The 19,099-nt window shown below is 50.4% G+C and overlaps 1 protein-coding gene across 7 annotated transcripts in view; it reads left to right on the forward strand.

The window, feature by feature from the left end:
- LOC116564764 (protocadherin gamma-C4) overlaps positions 1–19,099 on the forward strand; it is a 41,006-nt gene that overhangs the window by 7,953 nt on the left and 13,954 nt on the right. For 2 of the 7 annotated variants that reach the window (XM_032298260.1, XM_032298418.1), the window contains exon 2: positions 13,910–13,968. In XM_032298260.1, coding sequence (XP_032154151.1) covers positions 13,910–13,968 — 59 coding nt within the window. Of the gene's footprint in view, positions 1–2,183; positions 6,726–8,175; positions 10,799–13,518; positions 13,658–13,909; positions 13,969–19,099 lie in introns of those variants that run through there. The other 5 variants (XM_032298191.1, XM_032298496.1, XM_032298115.1 and 2 more) reach the window with 5 other exon arrangements.

Raw genomic sequence — 19,099 nt, forward strand, 5'->3', positions numbered from 1 at the left:
ACTGGCCTTTATCCTAGAACAATGTTCTCAAACTTAGTTGCACATTAAAATCACCTAGTGACCTTTTAAAAATTCTGAAAGCCCAGGCTACCCCCCAACCAATTAAAGCACAATCTCTTGGGGTGGGACACAGGCATCATAATTTTTGAAGGCCCCCACTTGATCCTAATGTGCAGACAAATTTGAAAACCACTACTCTAGAACCTGCCAATCCATCATTTAGCATATTTGTGAAGCAAAGTGTTATTCTGGTATTCGTAGAACCAGGATCCAAATTTATTGGACGAGGCCCAATTTTTTAAAAAACTTGGTAAGATCTCCCAGCCTTAAAGTATTACATAGAATAGTTCTAAAAAATACATAAAATGGTATTTCAGTCATCTAAAGAGAAAAACCTTCCTAAACCGCTAGCACCTGGGCAACTATTCTTTAAACATCTACAGCTGTTCAATAGGTGTTTCGTTCTTTTTGGAGGGATGTGACAAAATTGTTGTATAATTAAATTGTGGTTTGATATACTTAAATATACTGAAAACCATTGGATTGTATACTTTAAATATGTGAATTGCATGGTATGTGAATTCTGTCTCAATAAAAATCTAGAGATGGGCCTGGGCGCACTCGCTCATGCCTGTAATCTCAGCACTTTGGGAGGCCAAGGCGGGTGGATCACTTGAGGTTAGGAGTTCAAGAGCCGCCTGGCCAGCATGGCGAAACCCCATCTCTACTAAAAATACAAAAGTTGGCCAGGCACAGTAATCCCAGTAATCCACACCTGTAATCCCAGCACTTTGGGAGGCCGAGGTGGGTGGATCACCTGAGGTCAGGAGTTCAAGACCAGCCTGACCAACATGGAGAAACCCCATCTCTTCTAAAAATATAAAAAATTAGCTGGGTGTGGTGGCCCATGCCTATAATCCCAGCTACATGGAAGGCTGAGGCAGGAGAATCACTTGAACCTGGGAGGTGGAGATTGTGGTGAGCCAAGATCACACCGTTGTACTCCAGTCTCGGCAATAAGAACGAAACTCCGTCTAAAAAAAATAATAATAATACAAAAGTTAGCCAGGTATGGTGGTGGGTGCCTATAATTCCAGGTACTTGGGAGGCTGAGGCAGGAGAATCGCTTGAACCTGGGAGGTGGATGTTGCCATGAGCCAAGATCATGCCATGCATTCCAGCCTGGGCAACAAGAGCAAAACTCACTCTATCACAAACAAACAAAAATAATAAGGTAAAATAAAATAAATATTTTTAAAAATCTAGAGAGGGGAGAATCATATGGCTGGCATAAAAAGGTCAAGTCAAAGATATGTAGGATTAAGGCGCTATGATGCTCCAGTTCTAGTAAAACAGACTGGATACTTTGTTTTGATGTGTACTTGCTAATATAAGTATAGTACTGCACATATTAGTTGTTTAACTTTAGATAAGTCTCTTAATCTCTTTAGACTCCAGTTTCCTCACCTATATAATAAAGAGAATATCGACTTTGCAAAATTGTTGTGAGAGTGAAAAGTAATGCATATAAAGTGCCTGTACAGAGCAAGTACTCAATAACTATTTGTTGAACTAAAAATAATACCAATATTCACCATTTATTAGCATCCCTATGTGCCAGACACCATAAACAATTAAAAGACATCATTCTGGTACCCAGAGTACCATAGGAGATAGACATGCAAAAAATAAAAATAAAAAAGATAATGGAGATATGCAGTGGGACCAAAAGGAAAGAAACACCTAAGTCAGCCTGGGGAAATCAGGAAGAAGTGGTAGAGGTGGTGATGCTTGAGCTATGAACTAAAGGTTGAGTAGTAGCTTGTCAGATAGTAAAGGGGAAAGGACAGTGCAGGGAAGGGCCATTGCAAGAAATTCGATGCAGAGGGATTATGATATTTCAGTATCACTGAGCCTTAAAATGTGGCCAGGCACACGCCTTTAATTCTAACACTTTGGGAGGCCAAGGTGGGTGGATCACTTGAGGTCAGGAGTTTGAAAACAGCCTGGCCAACATGGTGAAACCCTGTCTCTACTAAAAATACAGAAAGTTAGCCAGGCGTGGTGGCAGCTGCCTGTAATCCCAGCTACTTGGGAGGCTGAGGCAGGATAATCACTTGAACTCAGGAGGCGGAGGTTGCAGTGAGCCAGTATCACGCCACTGCACTCCAGCCTGGGTAACAGAATGAGACTTCATCTCAAAAAAAAAAAAAGGTGTGTGTGTAAAACAGCAGACAGTCTTTGTAGGAGATGATGTAAAGCAAGTAGTCAGGAGTTAGATCCTGAGTTACTTTTAGCCATCCCAAGGAGTTTTTATTTTATTCCATATAGATGCTAGCCCCTGCAGAATTTTGAACTGACATATATATGATATCATCAGGGTTTTTTGTTTGTTTTAGAAAGATTTTTCTGTCAGTCATAAATGAAACGGACTGGGGACATTCTGGCTGGAGGCAAAGAGATCAGTTTGAAAGCTATTGCGATATTTAAAGAGAAGATTGATAAATGCTTGAACCAGCACAGTGGCAGTTTAGATGGAGGGAGATGACTGCAATAAAATCATCAGGACTTGTTGATTGACATGATATAGGACGTGAGGAGCAGGGATGAGTCAAGGTTGATCCCCCTAGTTTCTGACTAAGGCAACTTGGTAGATGACAGTGCCATTCACAGAGACAGTGAATTCTGGCATAAACACCTAATAGATCAGGCTGGTTTACATCTCCATTATTCCCATGGGAGAAGGTTTAGGGGTGTGTGTGTGTGTGTGTGTAAAAGAACACAAAAAACCAGATCCCTCTCTTTGAGACCAGATTGTGGTTCCTACCATAGTCAAAAGGATATTCCTGAAGATCCAGGGCTTGAAAAAAAATTGGGGGAAGATAAGAACTCCAGTGGTTGCTGCTTTTTTTTGGCAGTCAGTGTAACCTAGGTAAGGACTTGGTTGAATTCAGAAATCTCATGTCCAGATCAGGCTGGATTTTTCTCTCTCTCTGTGCTCTGGTGTGTTTGCCACTCAGATTGCAGGTTGCACGTACCTACAATGTGAAGTGTGCTGTTTCTGTGCTTGTTGTGCAGGGGAGTAGCTAGGCTGCTGGGAGGTCTGGATGGGGGTGGGGGTGGGGTGAGATCAAGTCTCCAGCTCCAAGAGGTCCCCTGGGGCCAAGTGAAAAGCTAGCTCTTTTGAAATGGTCTCCGTTGGTAATTAACAACATATCAAGAATACCTTGGTGTCAAATTAAGGGAATTTGTAGACACGATGCTGTTGGTAGCTGATCTCAATCATTCAAGGAAACTGTTAAATCTGTGAACATTAGCATTCTGCCAGATAATGAGATCTGGTCCTTAGCACATCCCAGACACACTGATTCTTTACTGTTTTGAAACATCTCCCTCTCCTGGCTTCCTCCACTGTGCTTCTATACTGTCCTTGAAATCAATGAATGGTAATTTAGTGTATCTAGAGTATCACTAGCAAATGTCTGAATAAGAGAGGTTTGGTTTCCGCTGTGCCTCCTGTTACAATGAAAACCTGTACTGCATAAATTTAATTATCTACATTAATGCTTAAGCCTTTTCTGCAAAGAAATGGATCCGTTTTTGAATAATCTGGAGCAAGGCAGAGTTTTGAATATATGGCAGTGGTTCTAATTAGCAGTTGCTCCAATGCAATCGGACTGAGACGGAAGCTACTCATTTAGAATACTGGTTGATGACAACACTGGCTTGTACAAAGTGACCACTCTCCAATGGCTACTCTCTCTCTCTCTCAGTGGGCCGCAGGTTGCTAGGGCTCAGGCTGTGGCTGCTTTCCCCGCCGAAAAGGGGCGGGGTCAGTTGGTGTGTTAGGAAAAAAAAAAGAAAAACCCATATATGTTGTCTGCCTCTCCACAGAGGTAACAATCCGTAGAAAAACATGCCGTTGAGCGGGAGGAAGGCGAAAAGATAGGTTGGGTTTTTTTGGGGGGTGGGGGAGCGAGGAGGATAGGGTGGGCTTTTTTCCCCACAGTGCTGCGACGCATTAACCCTGCTGCTGTTGGGACGTTCTCTGCTCAGCCTATTGGCTGAGCCCGGGAGCCGCTGTCTGCCAATCGGGTGGTGAAAGGCAGACAAATCTACCCCGCCACCAGCAAAAACGGCGCGTAACCCTTAAGGCGCCGGCCCAGCCGCGCCAGAGCTGGCGCGGGGAAAGGGAGATAGGTGTCTCCAGCTGCTGTGGCTGTTTGGGGCGGGTCGGCTTCATCCGCGTCTCAGGAGCAAGTAGAGAATTAGCGGCGGCAGCAATGCTCTGCAAGGTGAGAAGCTGGGCAGAAATCTGGCGGGGGGCTACCCTTTTGTTCCTCTTTTACCACCTGGGTTACGTTTGTGGGCAGATCCGCTACCCGGTCCCAGAGGAGTCACAGGAAGGGACTTTTGTAGGGAATGTCGCCCAAGATTTCCTGCTGGATACGGACAGTCTGTCAGCTCGTAGGCTGCAGGTCGCTGGAGAGGTGAACCAAAGACACTTCCGTGTGGATTTGGATAGCGGAGCCCTGCTCATCAAGAATCCAATCGACCGAGAGGCACTGTGTGGGCTCAGTGCCAGCTGCATCGTGCCCCTGGAGTTTGTCACGGAAGGTCCTTTGGAAATGTACCGAGCAGAGGTAGAGATCGTAGATGTGAATGATCACGCCCCCCGTTTTCCGCGGCAGCAGCTGGACTTGGAAATTGGGGAGGCAGCTCCTCCAGGACAGCGTTTCCCGTTGGAAAAGGCTCAGGATGCAGATGTGGGAAGCAATTCCATTAGCAGCTATAGGCTGAGCTCCAACGAACACTTTGCGCTGGATGTGAAGAAGCGCAGCGACGGCAGCCTGGTCCCAGAGCTACTCCTGGAGAAGCCTTTAGATCGGGAGAAGCAATCGGACTACCGTCTGGTGCTGACTGCTGTGGATGGAGGGAACCCGCCGAGATCTGGCACCGCAGAGCTCCGGGTATCCGTGCTGGACGTAAACGACAACGCCCCAGCCTTCCAGCAATCCAGCTACAGGATTAGTGTGTTGGAGAGCGCACCAGCGGGCATGGTGCTCATCCAGCTCAATGCCTCCGACCCGGACCTGGGTCCCAGCGGTAACGTCACCTTTTATTTCAGTGGTCATACTCCTGATCGTGTGAGAAACCTCTTTAGCCTGCACCCCACTACGGGAAAGCTTACTCTTTTGGGGCCCCTAGACTTTGAGAGTGAGAATTACTATGAATTTGATGTGCGGGCTCGAGATGGGGGTTCTCCAGCCATGGAGCAACATTGCAGCCTTCGAGTGGATCTCCTGGACGTAAATGACAACGCCCCTTACATCACAGTGACCTCAGAGCTTGGAACCCTCCCTGAGAGTGCAGAACCTGGCACTGTGGTGGCACTTATCAGTGTGCAGGATCCAGACTCAGGGTCAAATGGAGATGTGAGCCTACGCATTCCTGACCACTTGCCATTTGCCCTCAAGTCTGCCTTCAGGAACCAGTTCTCCCTGGTGACTGCTGGACCCTTGGATCGAGAGGCCAAATCTAGCTATGACATCATGGTCACTGCTTCTGATGCTGGAAACCCTCCTTTGAGTACCCACAGAACTATTTTCCTCAATATTTCAGATGTGAATGATAATCCACCCTCTTTCTTTCAGAGGTCACATGAGGTGTTTGTTCCTGAGAACAATCGCCCAGGGGACCTGCTTTGCTCCCTTGCAGCCTCTGACCCAGACTCTGGCTTGAATGCGCTTATCTCCTACTCACTCCTAGAGCCCAGGAATCGAGATGTGTCAGCTTCCTCCTTCATCTCTCTGAACCCCCAGACAGGAGCTGTTCATGCTACTCGATCCTTTGACTATGAGCAAACCCAGACACTGCAGTTTGAGGTGCAGGCACGGGATCGGGGCAACCCACCCCTTAGCAGCACTGTGACAGTTCGTCTATTCGTGCTGGACCTCAATGACAATGCCCCAGCTGTGCTCCGTCCTCGAGCCCGGCCTGGTTCCTTATGTCCCCAAGCACTGCCTCCATCAGTTGGTGCTGGCCACCTAATCACAAAGGTGACTGCTGTGGACTTGGATTCAGGTTACAATGCTTGGGTTTCCTATCAGCTCCTGGAGGCCCCAGATCCCAGCCTGTTTGCAGTCTCTCGATATGCTGGGGAGGTGCGGACGGCTGTTCCCATCCCAGCTGACCTCCCACCGCAGAAGCTGGTCATTGTGGTAAAGGATAGTGGTAGCCCACCACTCTCTACCTCTGTTACTCTCTTAGTGTCCTTAGAGGAAGACACTCATCCAGTTGTCCCAGATCTTCGAGAATCTTCAGCTCCAAGGGAAGGAGAATCTCGTCTAACCCTCTACTTGGCTGTGTCCCTAGTGGCAATTTGCTTTGTCTCCTTTGGCTCATTCGTGGCACTACTCTCTAAGTGTCTTCGTGGGGCAGCCTGTGGAGTGACCTGCTTTCCTGCTGGCACCTGTGCCTGTCTCACCAGATCTCGAAGGAGGGAGGGGCTTCCCCCTTCCAATGGGATCCTCCGAATCCAGCTAGGGTCAGATGATCCTATCAAGTTTGTTGATGTGGGAGGCCATTCTCACGGCTGTACACCCTTGGCTTCTGCACCCACTCGGAGTGATAGCTTCATGATGGTGAAGTCACCCAGTGCACCTATGGCAGGGGAACCTGTTCGCCCAAGCTGCCCACCCTCTGATCTTCTCTATGGGCTAGAGGTGAGACCTTTGCAGGCTCAGCCAATGCTTGAGGGTTGTTCTGATCCAGGCATAGGGCTGGGCCATTTCCTAGAGAGTACTGGCCTCTCTGTAAGAGCCCATAGTGATGTCACCATTTTTGTGAGGGGTAACTATGTGGTAGATGTTGTGCTTTGTAACTGTTTTCTGAATTAACCAGAGTTGTCACAATTTAGCATTGGGGGTGGGCCATGCCCATATCTGAGTAAAATGAATTTGGAGATCAAGAGTCAGGCTGTTGTGGACGCATGCTGATGGACTGTGGGAGCACAGAGGGCTACAGTGCACAGGCGACAGTGCACCAGGCAATCACTTGGACAAAAGTGTCTGTTTCTCTACTCTTCCTGAAGGAGGGGATCAGGTCTGAAGTACCTTAACTCTAGGTTACCAATTCCCAAGGGATTGGGGGGGGTACTAAAATCTTTGTCTCACAGTATCTAGTACACTGTGAAGGGACCTCTCTATTTGAAACATAGCAGAGAGCAGAAAGAGGAGAGAATCAAGGGAATAGAGAGGCACACATCAGAGTGGTAGCATAGATCTTTTGGTCTGGGTCTTTAGGACTCAGCGCAAGTTCCTACTGGGGATTTGAACTAGATGTAAATTAGAAGGCTGGGGTGGATTGGTCATTACCTTTGGAAATAAGCAGTAGGTGAAATCACTTATACCAGAAAACTGGTTTACAGTTGGCTAATTCATAGAAACAGCCACTCTGCATCTTTAAGTTGAGTTCTCCTGAATTTGGTGAAACCATGAAACCTAGAGGCCATCCATGCTTGGCCTACGACCACCCTCCTGGGTGACCTGATTCAGCCCCAGAAATGTTCCCCTACCCAAAAACGGTAACACTCATTCCACATTCTGAGTCTGGGTTGTCAGAAAAGCTGTCTTATGTCAACTCACATTGAGATTTCCTCAAAGCATTGCTGGAGAGTCAGGGCAAGACTTTAGAAGGTTCTTACTAATCTTTTCTCTCACCTTAGTAGCATTCAGAAGGATGGAGGAGGGAGGGGGAATAAATGGGCTTTGCCTTTCCCGAAAGGACAAGATTTTGCTGGTTCAAGCAAAGTGGTGGAAGCTTCTGAAGTCATGCAGGAAGTTGCTGGGACAGAACGCTGAGGAGTTTTGTATCACTTTGTCTTCCCTGTTGAGCACCATCTGAGCTGTCAAACTTTGCTGCCAAGGGGGTTGAATCAACCTGCAGCACGAAATGAGTGGGGAGGTAGGAAGCTTCTGTGACACAGATTTGCAGCGTGTGTTCCCAAGGTTTCCAGGATTGAGGAGACTTCATAATTGGTTGAAAGCAAACAGACTTTTTGGCCAATCAGACTCAGAGCCGAGGTGGGAGATCTGCTCTTCCAGCCCGCCTCTCCTCCTCCAGCTCCCCAGCTCCACTCAAATTCAGTTTCCCTCCCCCCTGCCCACCCCCGCCACTCGGTGACTAAGAAGAACTGCTGCAGGCAGGCAAACCTCTGAGCAGTTTTTAAGAGGCTAGAAGGAGACATAAGAGACTTCAGCTGCATCATTCCAAGCCCTGGGTCTACCTTGGAGGCAAGACAGTACAGACTTACTCTCCAGGAAGGGACTTCTGGGTCATGGGGCCCAAGACACCCCCACAGCTCGCTGGGAAATGGCAAGTGCTGTGCATGTTGTCCTTGTGCTGCTGGGGCTGGGTGTCTGGGCAGCTTCGTTACTCAGTGGTGGAGGAGTCTGAGCCGGGGACGCTGGTGGGGAATGTTGCTCAGGATCTGGGCTTAAAGATGACAGATCTATTAAGCCGCTGGCTGCAGTTGGGCTCTGAGGAGAATGGGCGCTATTTTTCCCTGAGCTTGATGAATGGTGCCCTGGCAGTGAATCAAAAGATTGACCGAGAGAGCCTATGTGGAGCCAGCACCAGCTGCCTGCTGCCAGTACAGGTGGTTACTGAACATCCCCTGGAGCTAATCCGTGTAGAGGTAGAGATCCTGGATCTCAATGACAACTCTCCTAGCTTTGCCACCCCTGAGCGAGAGATGCGCATATCAGAATCAGCAGCACCTGGGGCACGATTCCCACTGGACAGTGCCCAGGATCCGGATGTGGGCACCAATACTGTGAGCTTTTACACTCTGAGCCCCAACAGCCACTTCTCTCTGAATGTGAAAACCCTAAAAGATGGGAAGCCATTCCCAGAACTGGTGCTAGAGCAGCAGCTGGATCGTGAAGCCCAGGCAAGACATCAGCTGGTGCTTACTGCTGTGGATGGGGGAACCCCAGCTCGCTCAGGAACCACCCTTATCTCTGTCATCGTGCTGGACATCAATGATAATGCTCCAGTCTTCCAATCCTCAGTTCTACGTGTGGGAATACCAGAGAATGCACCCATTGGTACTCTGCTGCTCCGCCTCAATGCCACTGATCCAGACGAGGGCACCAACGGCCAACTAGACTATTCTTTTGGAGACCACACATCTGAGGCAGTGCGGAACCTCTTTGGTCTAGACCCCAGCAGTGGGGCAATCCATGTGTTGGGTCCCATAGATTTTGAGGAGTCGAGTTTCTATGAAATTCATGCAAGAGCCCGTGACCAGGGACAGCCTGCCATGGAGGGCCACTGTGTGATTCAGGTGGATGTGGGGGATGTCAATGACAATGCCCCAGAGGTGCTACTGACCTCTTTGGCCAACCCTGTCCTAGAGAGCACACCAGTGGGCACAGTAGTGGGGTTGTTCAATGTGCGAGACCGAGACTCAGGTAGAAATGGTGAAGTGAGCCTTGATATCTCTCCAGACCTGCCATTTCAGATTAAGCCTTCTGAGAACCACTACTCGATGCTAACCAGCCAGCCCTTGGACCGGGAGGTCACATCCCACTATATCATCGAGCTGCTGGCCAGCGATGCTGGCTCACCTCCCCTGCACAAACATCTCACCATTAGGCTCAACATTTCAGATGTTAATGACAATGCACCCTGCTTCAACCAGCAGCTTTACACTGCTTACATCCCAGAAAACCGGCCTCCAGGCTCCCTTCTCTGCACCGTGGCTGCCTCAGATCCAGACACTGGGGATAATGCCCGGCTCACCTACTCCATTGTAGGAAATCAGATTCAGGGAGCCCCAGCCTCCTCCTTTGTGTATGTCAACCCAGAGGATGGACGGGTCTTTGCCCAGCGTACCTTTGACTATGAATTGCTGCAGATGCTGCAGATTGTGGTGGGGGTTCGAGACTCCGGCTCTCCACCATTGCATGCCAACACATCTCTGCACGTGTTTGTCCTGGACCAGAATGATAATGCCCCAGCTGTGCTGCACCCACGGCCAGGCTGGGAACACTCAGCCCCCCAGCGTCTCCCTCGCTCTGCCCCTGCTGGCTCCTTGGTTACCAAGGTGACAGCTGTGGATGCTGATGCAGGCCACAATGCATGGCTCACCTACTCACTGTTGCCACAGTCCACAGCCCCAGGACTGTTCCTTGTGTCTACACATACTGGTGAGGTGCGCACAACCAGGGCCTTACTGGAGGATGATTCTGACACCCAGCAGGTGGTGGTCCTGGTGAGGGACAATGGTGATCCTTCGCTGTCCTCCACAGCCACAGTGCTGCTGGTTCTGGAGGATGAGGACCCTGAGGAAATGCCCAAATCCAGTGACTTCCTCATACACCCTCCTGAGCGTTCAGACCTTACCCTTTACCTCATTGTGGCTCTGGCCACCGTCAGTCTCTTATCCCTAGTCACCTTCACCTTTCTGTCAGCTAAGTGCCTTCAGGGGCACGCAGACGAGGACGGGGGTGGAGGGCAGTGCTGCAGGCGCCAGGACTCACCGTCCCGGGACTTCTATAAGCAGTCCAGCCCCAACCTGCAGGTGAGCTCGGACGGCACGCTCAAGTACATGGAGGTGACGCTGCGGCCGACAGACTCGCAGAGCCACTGCTACAGGACGTGCTTTTCACCGGCCTCGGACGGCAGTGACTTCACTTTTCTAAGACCCCTCAGCGTTCAGCAGCCCACAGCTCTGGCCCTGGAGCCTGACGCCATCCGGTCCCGCTCTAATACACTGCGGGAGCGGAGCCAGGTGAGGGGCTCGGCGCCGCCCCGGGCGACCCCTGGGGGCGGCACTGGAGAAGCCGCCGGTCCTCTTAAAGGACTGAACTTGCATCCACTCCTCCTGGCCCTTTCGGGCGCTGGCTGCGCTCCACCCGATTCTCGGGACCTTTGGACTGTGCGCGGAACCAGAGGAGTGGCGAATTAGGGATGGGACTCCGAGCACCGGGGGGTGGTGGCGACCATGGGTGAGGGAAGGTGGGACTGACCCCCACTCTCACACTCAGAAAAGGCTGGGGACCCGGTCGAACTTCCGATGAATTTCAGGCGATTTCCGCGGGTGTCGGGGGTCCCGGGAGGAGGCAGTCACAGATCCACCCCTGCAGCCAGCCTCCTAGGCGCCGGCTCCGGCTTGCTTGAGGGTCTTTAGGTTTCCTCTTCGGTTTCTCCCCAGCTCCCAGCATCTGTGATTTCGCCGTTACCCTCCCTATCTCAGCATCACCCAACCGCATCTGTCTGCAGGACTTAGGTGTGCGCGCGAGGCTCCTGCGCGTCCTCCCTGCAGGCCACTCCCACGGCCCACACACGGTGCACAGGCTTGCCACGCCTCGCCAAACGTGCGCGGACGCACGCACACACGCGTCGCACTTAGGCTTACGCGAATACCAGCTTTCGCTCCCACCTGCTCGCGGCCTGGTTCACAGGCCTGTCCCTGGCCACTTGCAGCTCCCCTCCGCCGCTCCCTCCTCTGGGCTCAGGGGTACTCATAGCAGATTGTGCCCGCCTTAGTGAAGGTCCCAGATCGGCGGCTGCCCAGGTCCAGGTGAGGACTCCAGAGCTCACTTCTCCCACCTGCGCCCTGGGCTGGGCTGGGTCGCCTGGGGGCGGCCTGAGCGAGGCGCGGCGCGGCGCGGAGACCGCTGGAGCAACTCAGCGCTCTAAGCGCCGGGCGGGCAGGACTCTACGACCCAAGGTCCAGATGGGCCCGGGGCTCCTCTCGAGGGTGGCGACCCCTCAACCCAGAAGCCTCGGGCAGGCGGACAGGCAGAGCTGCCCGGTAGCCGGAGGTGCGGCAGGGCTCGGTCTGGGGCGAGTGAGTCTCTATAGGACAGCAGGCCTGGGACTCCAGTGGCACCAGCTGCCCCTTCCTCTAGGAAGTGGAAACCTGGAGCGCCCTGGCTTTCAAAGCCCAGAGATACAGGCTTTTGGCGCCGTCGTGATCACAATGTGCCCAGCGATTTAGGGTCAGAGATTTGGAGGGGACCAAAGTATCTGAGACTCTAACAAGTCCTTTCTCCTCTGGCAGATGGAAAGCTACAGGATCTGCCTGATGCCAGGGTGCCCTTATGTATGAGAAAACTACAAAAGTAAAAATCACAAGTTTCCCCAACTCCAGGAGCTTTTATTCAAAATATTATCTATGCCTAACTCTGCCCCTATAGAATCAGGATTGTATTCTGAAACACCCCCAGGTGATTTTGATAGCTGATTGAGAGAAACTTACTATACAACTCCTTTAAGAACCTCATCTCATTTGCTTTTCCTAGCATTGCTATTGGCTAGGTACTAACATCTGTCTCTTATAACAGCTTCACAGAGGTCAAGTGACTTGCTCAAGTTCACAGAGCAAGTAAGAGGGAATCTAAATCTAACCCCTGTCTAACTCCAGAATTTGTGCTTTGAATTTCTTGGCACTTGGAACTTTAAAAGCTGGAGGACAGGAGAGGAGGGGGTTTGCCTCTGCTGGGATTTTGTCTTTGCTGGGATGGGGCAAGGGTGGAGTTCCTTCTATTTGAGGACATCACCTGTGGGGAAAGTCTCCTGTGGCTTCTCATTTCTGAGCAGCGCTCGCAGCGCAAACTTAGCCCAGTTGTCCTTATGTAGGTTGAGTTTCCCCCAGCTCCCTTTCCTGCTGTCACAATCACTGCATCACGGTGTAGATTCTGCTGTGTCTAAGAATACAGTGGCTGAGGGCTGGCCATCCCTGTGCTTTTCTCCAAGGCAGCCCCAGAATGATGCTGCTGACTCCTGATGCACCTGGAATGCTAGGTTTCTGGGTTCTGCTCACATCACTGCCACCTGTGAGCCTTAGAGTGAGTCACTGGCAGTTCTGGAGCTTCCTTCTCCCTGGAGTAATCTAAGATACTCAAACTCTCTGCTTCTGGGAGCAAGTGTGAGTATTAATTACCAGCCCACAGCAGAACCAGTGAGGAGTTGGCTGTAGGAGTGCTCCATGAGAATGTGATGGGATAACACATCCCCTGGAAAGATCAGAGGGACTTGGGAATAAAGTGGCTGGCCAGAGCCCCGCACCTTCAGCTGGGTGGGAGATGACTACAAATCAGCCCCTTGGGATCCCTGGAGACTTAGTTGGCCCTGCTTGGAGGCTGTGGGAGCTGGATCCCTTCCCTCTGCATCCCTTCCATTTTTCTCTGTCTCAGACAGAGCAGCCTTGTTCTCTTCTCCTTAGTCACAGACCATTGTCTGGCACAGAGTTCTAGGAGTGAGAAGTGTCCCGGGACTTGGATGCCCTGCAAAGGCCCAATCTGGCATGACTCCTAAATTAATAATGTATTTAGCTGTGGGAAGAGATCCTTGCGAGCCAAGGGGCTGAAGGAGGTGTCCCTTTGAATGTGACACTGCACAACCTGGCACCAAAAGGGTTACCCGGAGCAGCAGCCATCTTGCTGCAGAGGATGCTTTGTTTCCCAGCTGAGGAGCTGAATAAATTCATTCTAGGGCTGGTGGAATTCTCATTGAAAAGCGTCCTCTGCCACTTTAGGGGGCTTTCTCTGCATCTTTTCCCCCAGTTCCACAGAAGATGCCTTCAGTCCTTGAATTTTGGCTCAGGAGTCCTGACTCTGGGGTCAGGGAGGAAGGAGCCATTTGTGTAGGAAAGGAGCCTAAGCTTGCTCACTGTAGTCAGATGAAATGTGATTTATCTCTTTGTTTCTGGTACCTCAGACCTCGGAGACCTGAGATATATTTTGTCTTTGGAGATGAGTCCACCCCTGCCCTTTCTTAGCCCGTTTTCTTCTCTGTGCCCCCTCCCCTCCTTCTCTCCCGGCCCATCCCCAGGGGCTCGGGTGACATTCTGACTTCTCACAGGTACTCAGCCCCTTTCCCTCTGTTTTCTCCACAGCAAGCTCCGCCCAACACGGACTGGCGTTTCTCTCAAGCCCAGAGACCCGGCACCAGCGGGTAGGTGACTGATTCTGTAGCCCACCCTCTTCTCTGCGGCATTTTCTCAGGGATGACGTGGGAGGAGATGGGGGGAGGGCTCAGCATTTGCCACAAATGGCTTATCTCTCAGTTTGAGATTCCAGGGAGTTCTTGGTGTGTGGGGGGCTGACACACAGACCCCAGAAGGAAGAGGCGCCTGCACTGACTGTTCTGGAACGCAACTCACAGACTTGCCCCTTCCCTCCTCCCTACCACCTGGACCTTTTCCTATTCCCTGAGGGCTCTATGGAAACAAAGGATGGTCTTAAGCTGGTCTCTGGGTGAAAGCAAGGCTTTCTATACCCATGTACTGCCTAACCCCCTCCTCTGAGTTGAGCTGGGCTCTATTCTGAACCCCGGTTCAGGCAGAAAACCATTTGACCTAAGGAGGCCATCCGCAGTCAGCGCCTCCTCCCAAGCCTCCAGAGCCGAGGCCCACCAGAGCCTGGGTAGAGTGGAGGCAGCACAGCTGGAGACGGGACTGAGGAAGGACTGAGCATTGCTCGGAGCAGGCTTCCCTCATCCGGCCCTCCTCCCACTGTCCTCTGCCCCTACTTGTCCTGCCCGCTCTGTCTGCAAGGTCTCCATGTCTCTGCCCCTTTTTCTTGAGTTTCTGTCTTTGCCACTTTCTCTTACCTCTGGGTCCTTCGTTCAGTCTCTACCTCGCTTTGCAGTCTCTGCCTCTCCCGCTCTTCTCTATCTCGGTCTCAGCCTCCGTCCTGATTGCTGTGCCCTCCATCCCTGTCATTTGTCTACTCGCATTGATCTGTGCTGCCCACTGTGCCCGCCATGGCATAAGTGCTCAGTACATGTGGAGTGAGTGGCTACACGAGACTCAGACTCAGTCTCTTTCTCCTTCTCTATCTCTGCCTCCCTGTCCTTGTCCGGGACCTCTTTACTGTTTCTCCTTTCGCCATTTCCTAGTAGTGCTCTTGTGTTCTATCCTCAGCCTCTGTGTTTCTCTGTCTCACTATTTCTGCTTTGCTCTCTGTTCTCAGCCTTGCTGCCTCTCTTTCTTTGTCTCTGTCTCTGTGCCTGTTGCCTTTTTCTGCCTCTTTCTCTGTTACTCTTTATCTTTTTCTTTCTTTTATCATGTCTTTTTCTCTGAGCCTCTGTCTCTCGTTTTTTTTTGTACTTGTGGGCAAGCTAGCACACACCCACCCCCACACACTCTCTCCCTCCCTTGCCCCTCACACACAGAGCCTTTGATCGCAGCTCTCTACCACACACCCTCCCATCCAGGCAGCCCCAGCTGCTCATTTCAATCTGGTATGAATTCCTGCTGAGACAGGAACCCCCTGCGGGCTGAAGGGGAGGGAAACTTCAGCAGAAAGACCTTCAGTTGGTCTGAACAGAGTGGGATAGGCTCTGGGCCAGGCCTCCCAGTTAGAAGTCTGGAGGAGTCCCGGAGCCCAGTGAGAGAAGCAGGAGCTTAGGCCACCTTACCCTACCTCCTCGATGGCTGTGTACTGCTGTCCACATTTGCCAAGTTGCTATAGATGTGGAGTTTCCAAGAATCTTCTCTCCCCATCCCGCAACCAACCAAAGCCTTGCTGCCATGAGGATCCAGGATCCCTTGGTGTATGGCAGAGATTCCAGCTCCTGGGCATGCACAGTCCTGTCACTGGTTTTAGGAATGCAAGGTGCTTCCTAGAAGGCCCCTGAAAAGCAGCAGATCAAAAGGCTTGGGCTGCCCTTGCCCCTCCTTTGACCCCAGCTGTTGCCCTTCTCCCTGCTGGCCTTGCCAACCTTCTCATAAGTTATTCCATTAAGTCATTAATGTATTCATTTATTCAACAGATATTTATCGAGCATCTACTATGAGCAGGGCCCTGTGCTACACATTGGGCCATAAGAGTGAACAAGTAGGCCAGACACGGTGGTTCATGCCTGTAATCCCAGCAGTTTGGGAGGCCAGGGCAGGTGGATCACAAGGTCAGGAGTTCAAGACCAGCCTGGCCAACATGGTGAAACGCTGTTTCTACTAAAAATAAAAAAATTAGCTGGGCGTGGTGGTGTCTGCCTATAATCCCGGCTACTGAGGAGACTGAGGCAGGAGAATCACTTGAGCCCGGGAGGCGGAGGTTGCAGTGAGCCAAGATTGTGCCACTGCACTCTAGCCTGGGCAACAGAGTGAGACTCCATCTCAAAAACAACAACAACGACAACAACAACAAAAAAACAAGAGTGAGCAAGTAGATGTGATCCCAGAACTCATAGGCTCCTAGGCCAGCAGAGGAGACAGAAAATTTGCAACAAGTAACACACACACACAAAAATACTGGGTGCTGTGGCTTACACCTATAATATCAGCACTTTGGGAGGCTGAGGTGGGCAGATATTTGAGGTTAGGGGTTCGAGACCAGCCTGGTGGCCAACATGGTGGAACGTCATCTCTACTAAAAATTAGCCAGGTGTGGTGACAGGCACCTGTAATCCCAGCGACTTAGAAGGCTGAGGCAAGAGAACTGCTTGAACTGGGGAGGCAGAGGTTGCAGTGAGCTGAGATCATGAAAAAAAAAAAAAAAAAGAATCTAGCTATAAATCGTAGTAAGTTCTGAGAGGCAGAGAACAATGTGAGTGTAATGGGGAGGAAGATCAGGGAAGGCTTCTAGGAGGCGGTGACATTGCGAAGTTCTAGGCCATTTATGTTCCCCCTACCTGCCACCCCAGGCCATACACTGTGTTTGAAGCAGAATTCACTGTTGAACCTGGAAGCCCCACCAACTGCCTCTCATGTGTCCTCTGGGGTGAGCACCTTACCCCTGTCTCAACTCCCTTTTCACCAAATGAGAGGCTTAGTGGCCTGGAATACATGTGGGAGCTCTTGGAGATGTGGAGGAGAAGGTGCGGAACCTCTCTCTCTCTCTTTTTCTCTCTCTCTCTCTCTCTCTCTCTCTCCTCTCTCTGCTTCCTTAGTTACTTTGTGGGGGATGCAACAAACTTTTTTTTTTGAGATAGAGTCTTGCTCTGTCACTCAAGCTGGAGTGCAGTGGTATAACCTTGGCTCACTGCAACCCCTGCCTGCCAGGTTCAAGTAATTTTCTGGCCTCAGCCTTCGAGTAGCTGGGACTACAGGTATGCACCACCACACCCAGTTCATTTTTGTATTTTTAGTAGAGACAGGTTTTACCATGTTGGCCAGGCTGGTTTCAAACTCCCCCACCTCAAGTGATCCACCCGCCTCAGTCTCCCAAAGTGCCAGGATTACAGGTGTGAGCTACTGCACCTGGCCGCAACAAACATTTTTGATTCAGTGGCTCCAAAGTGGCCAAGATGAAATAAGTTAGGATCTAGTCCAGTAACTTCAGCTTCTCGCCTTCCTTCATTCAACAAATGGTCAGTGAGCACTTTCTATTGGCCAGGCAGTGTTCTCGATGTGGGAGGCCCCTGCCCTCAAGGAGTTTATAGTGCGTTGAAGGAGACGATTATTGACCAAATAATAACAAAAATAAGTGTGAGACTGAAGCTGTCATAAGCACTAGGAAGAATTGTACCTGGTGGTGAGGGCATATAATAGGGATTTGACCTAGGGGGCAGGAGGACATGCTGGAGGAAATGAAGTTGTACTGAGATCTGAGAGATGAATATAAATTAACCAGCTGAAAACAAGAAGGAAGAGCGTTCTAGATGGTCAGGCACACCAGCTTCAAAGCAGGGCTAGTGTTGACTTCTTCAGTAAACTTGGTTCAACTTCAAGCCAGTACTGGGTCACACTGCCTCCGCAGAAGGAACAGCATTCCAGATGGGGGGAAAAGTCTATGCAAAAGCCCTGTGGTGAGGCCCCCTGGGATGAAGAAAATGACAGGGAATTTTCTCTTTGCTGCCATTGAAGTGAGGAGATGAAGAAGAGAGGTTTGTTTTATTCAGTCTAACCCTGGTTCCAGCCTTCCACTGCTGCCCTGACTCTCTCCGTCCCCACCACATTGCCCATTGCCCTCCAGCCTGGTCTGGTCAGGCACACCAGCTTCAAAGCAGGGCTAGTGCTGAGTTCTTCAGTAACCTTGGTTCCAGTTCAAGTCAGTACTGGGTCATACCACCTAGACAGAAGGAAGAAGACCTGGCCTTTGGGAGACTGAGGTGGGCAGATTACCTGAGGTCAGGAGTTAGAGACCAGCCTGGCCAACATGATGAAACCCCATCTCTACTAAAAATACAAAAATTAGCCTATCATGGTGCTGCACACTTGTAGTCTCAGCTACTCGGAAGGTTGAGGCAGGAGAATTGCTTGAACCCGGGAGGCGGAGGTTGCAGTGAGCTGAGATCGCACCCCTGCCTTCTTCCAACCTGGGTGACGGAGCGAGACTTCATCTCAAAAAAAAAGAAAGAAAGAGAGAAAGAGAGAGAAAGAGAGAGAAAGAAAAAACAGAGAGAGAGAAAGAGAAAGAAGAAAGAAAGAAAGAAAGAAAAAGAAAGAAAGAAAGAAAGAAAGAAAGAAAGAAAGAAAGAAAGAAAAGAAAGAAAGAAAGAGAAAGAAAGAAAGAAATGAAAAGGGGGAAAAATGAAGAAGACTTATATTCTTAAGTCCCTGCCTGCCACATGCTTCTCCTCCCCACCACTATCCCTTCTCAGGTCATCCTTTGGCCATCTGATCCCAATAGCTGTTGTCTCAAGTTCTGAGCCCAAAAAACCATTTCCCCCTTCTCAGGCGTTACCCAGGCCCCGTCCTGCAGCTGTCCCCATCCTCTGCAGAAAGAGTCTCCATTCAGCTTCCCCCGGTCCCCAGCTTCTTGTTCTTTGGTGGCTCCACAATACCATCCCTCCTCCTCTGAGAGACAATATCCCTGCTCTCTCTCAGTTTGGACAGTCATTCAACAAACAAATAGCAACTTAATTTTTTTCTGCTTATAAAATAGTACATGCTTATTGTAGAAACATGAGAAATAGAAAAAAAATTAAAAGGAAAACCACCCATCATTCTACAATCTAGGGAGAACCACCACCAGCTACTAATTTAATATGAAACATTTCAAATATGTACAAAAGTAGAGAGAATGATGTCATGAACCTGTATGACACCACTGTCCAGCTTCAACTAATGCCTTACCTTGTTTCACCTATATCCCTACCCTTATGCTCTCCTTGGATTTTTCTGAAGCAAATCTCAGAT

This window comes from Sapajus apella, unplaced genomic scaffold, assembly GCF_009761245.1.
Source record: "Sapajus apella isolate SASKATOON/1434 unplaced genomic scaffold, GSC_monkey_1.0 scaffold1, whole genome shotgun sequence".
Lineage (NCBI taxonomy): Eukaryota > Metazoa > Chordata > Mammalia > Primates > Cebidae > Sapajus > Sapajus apella.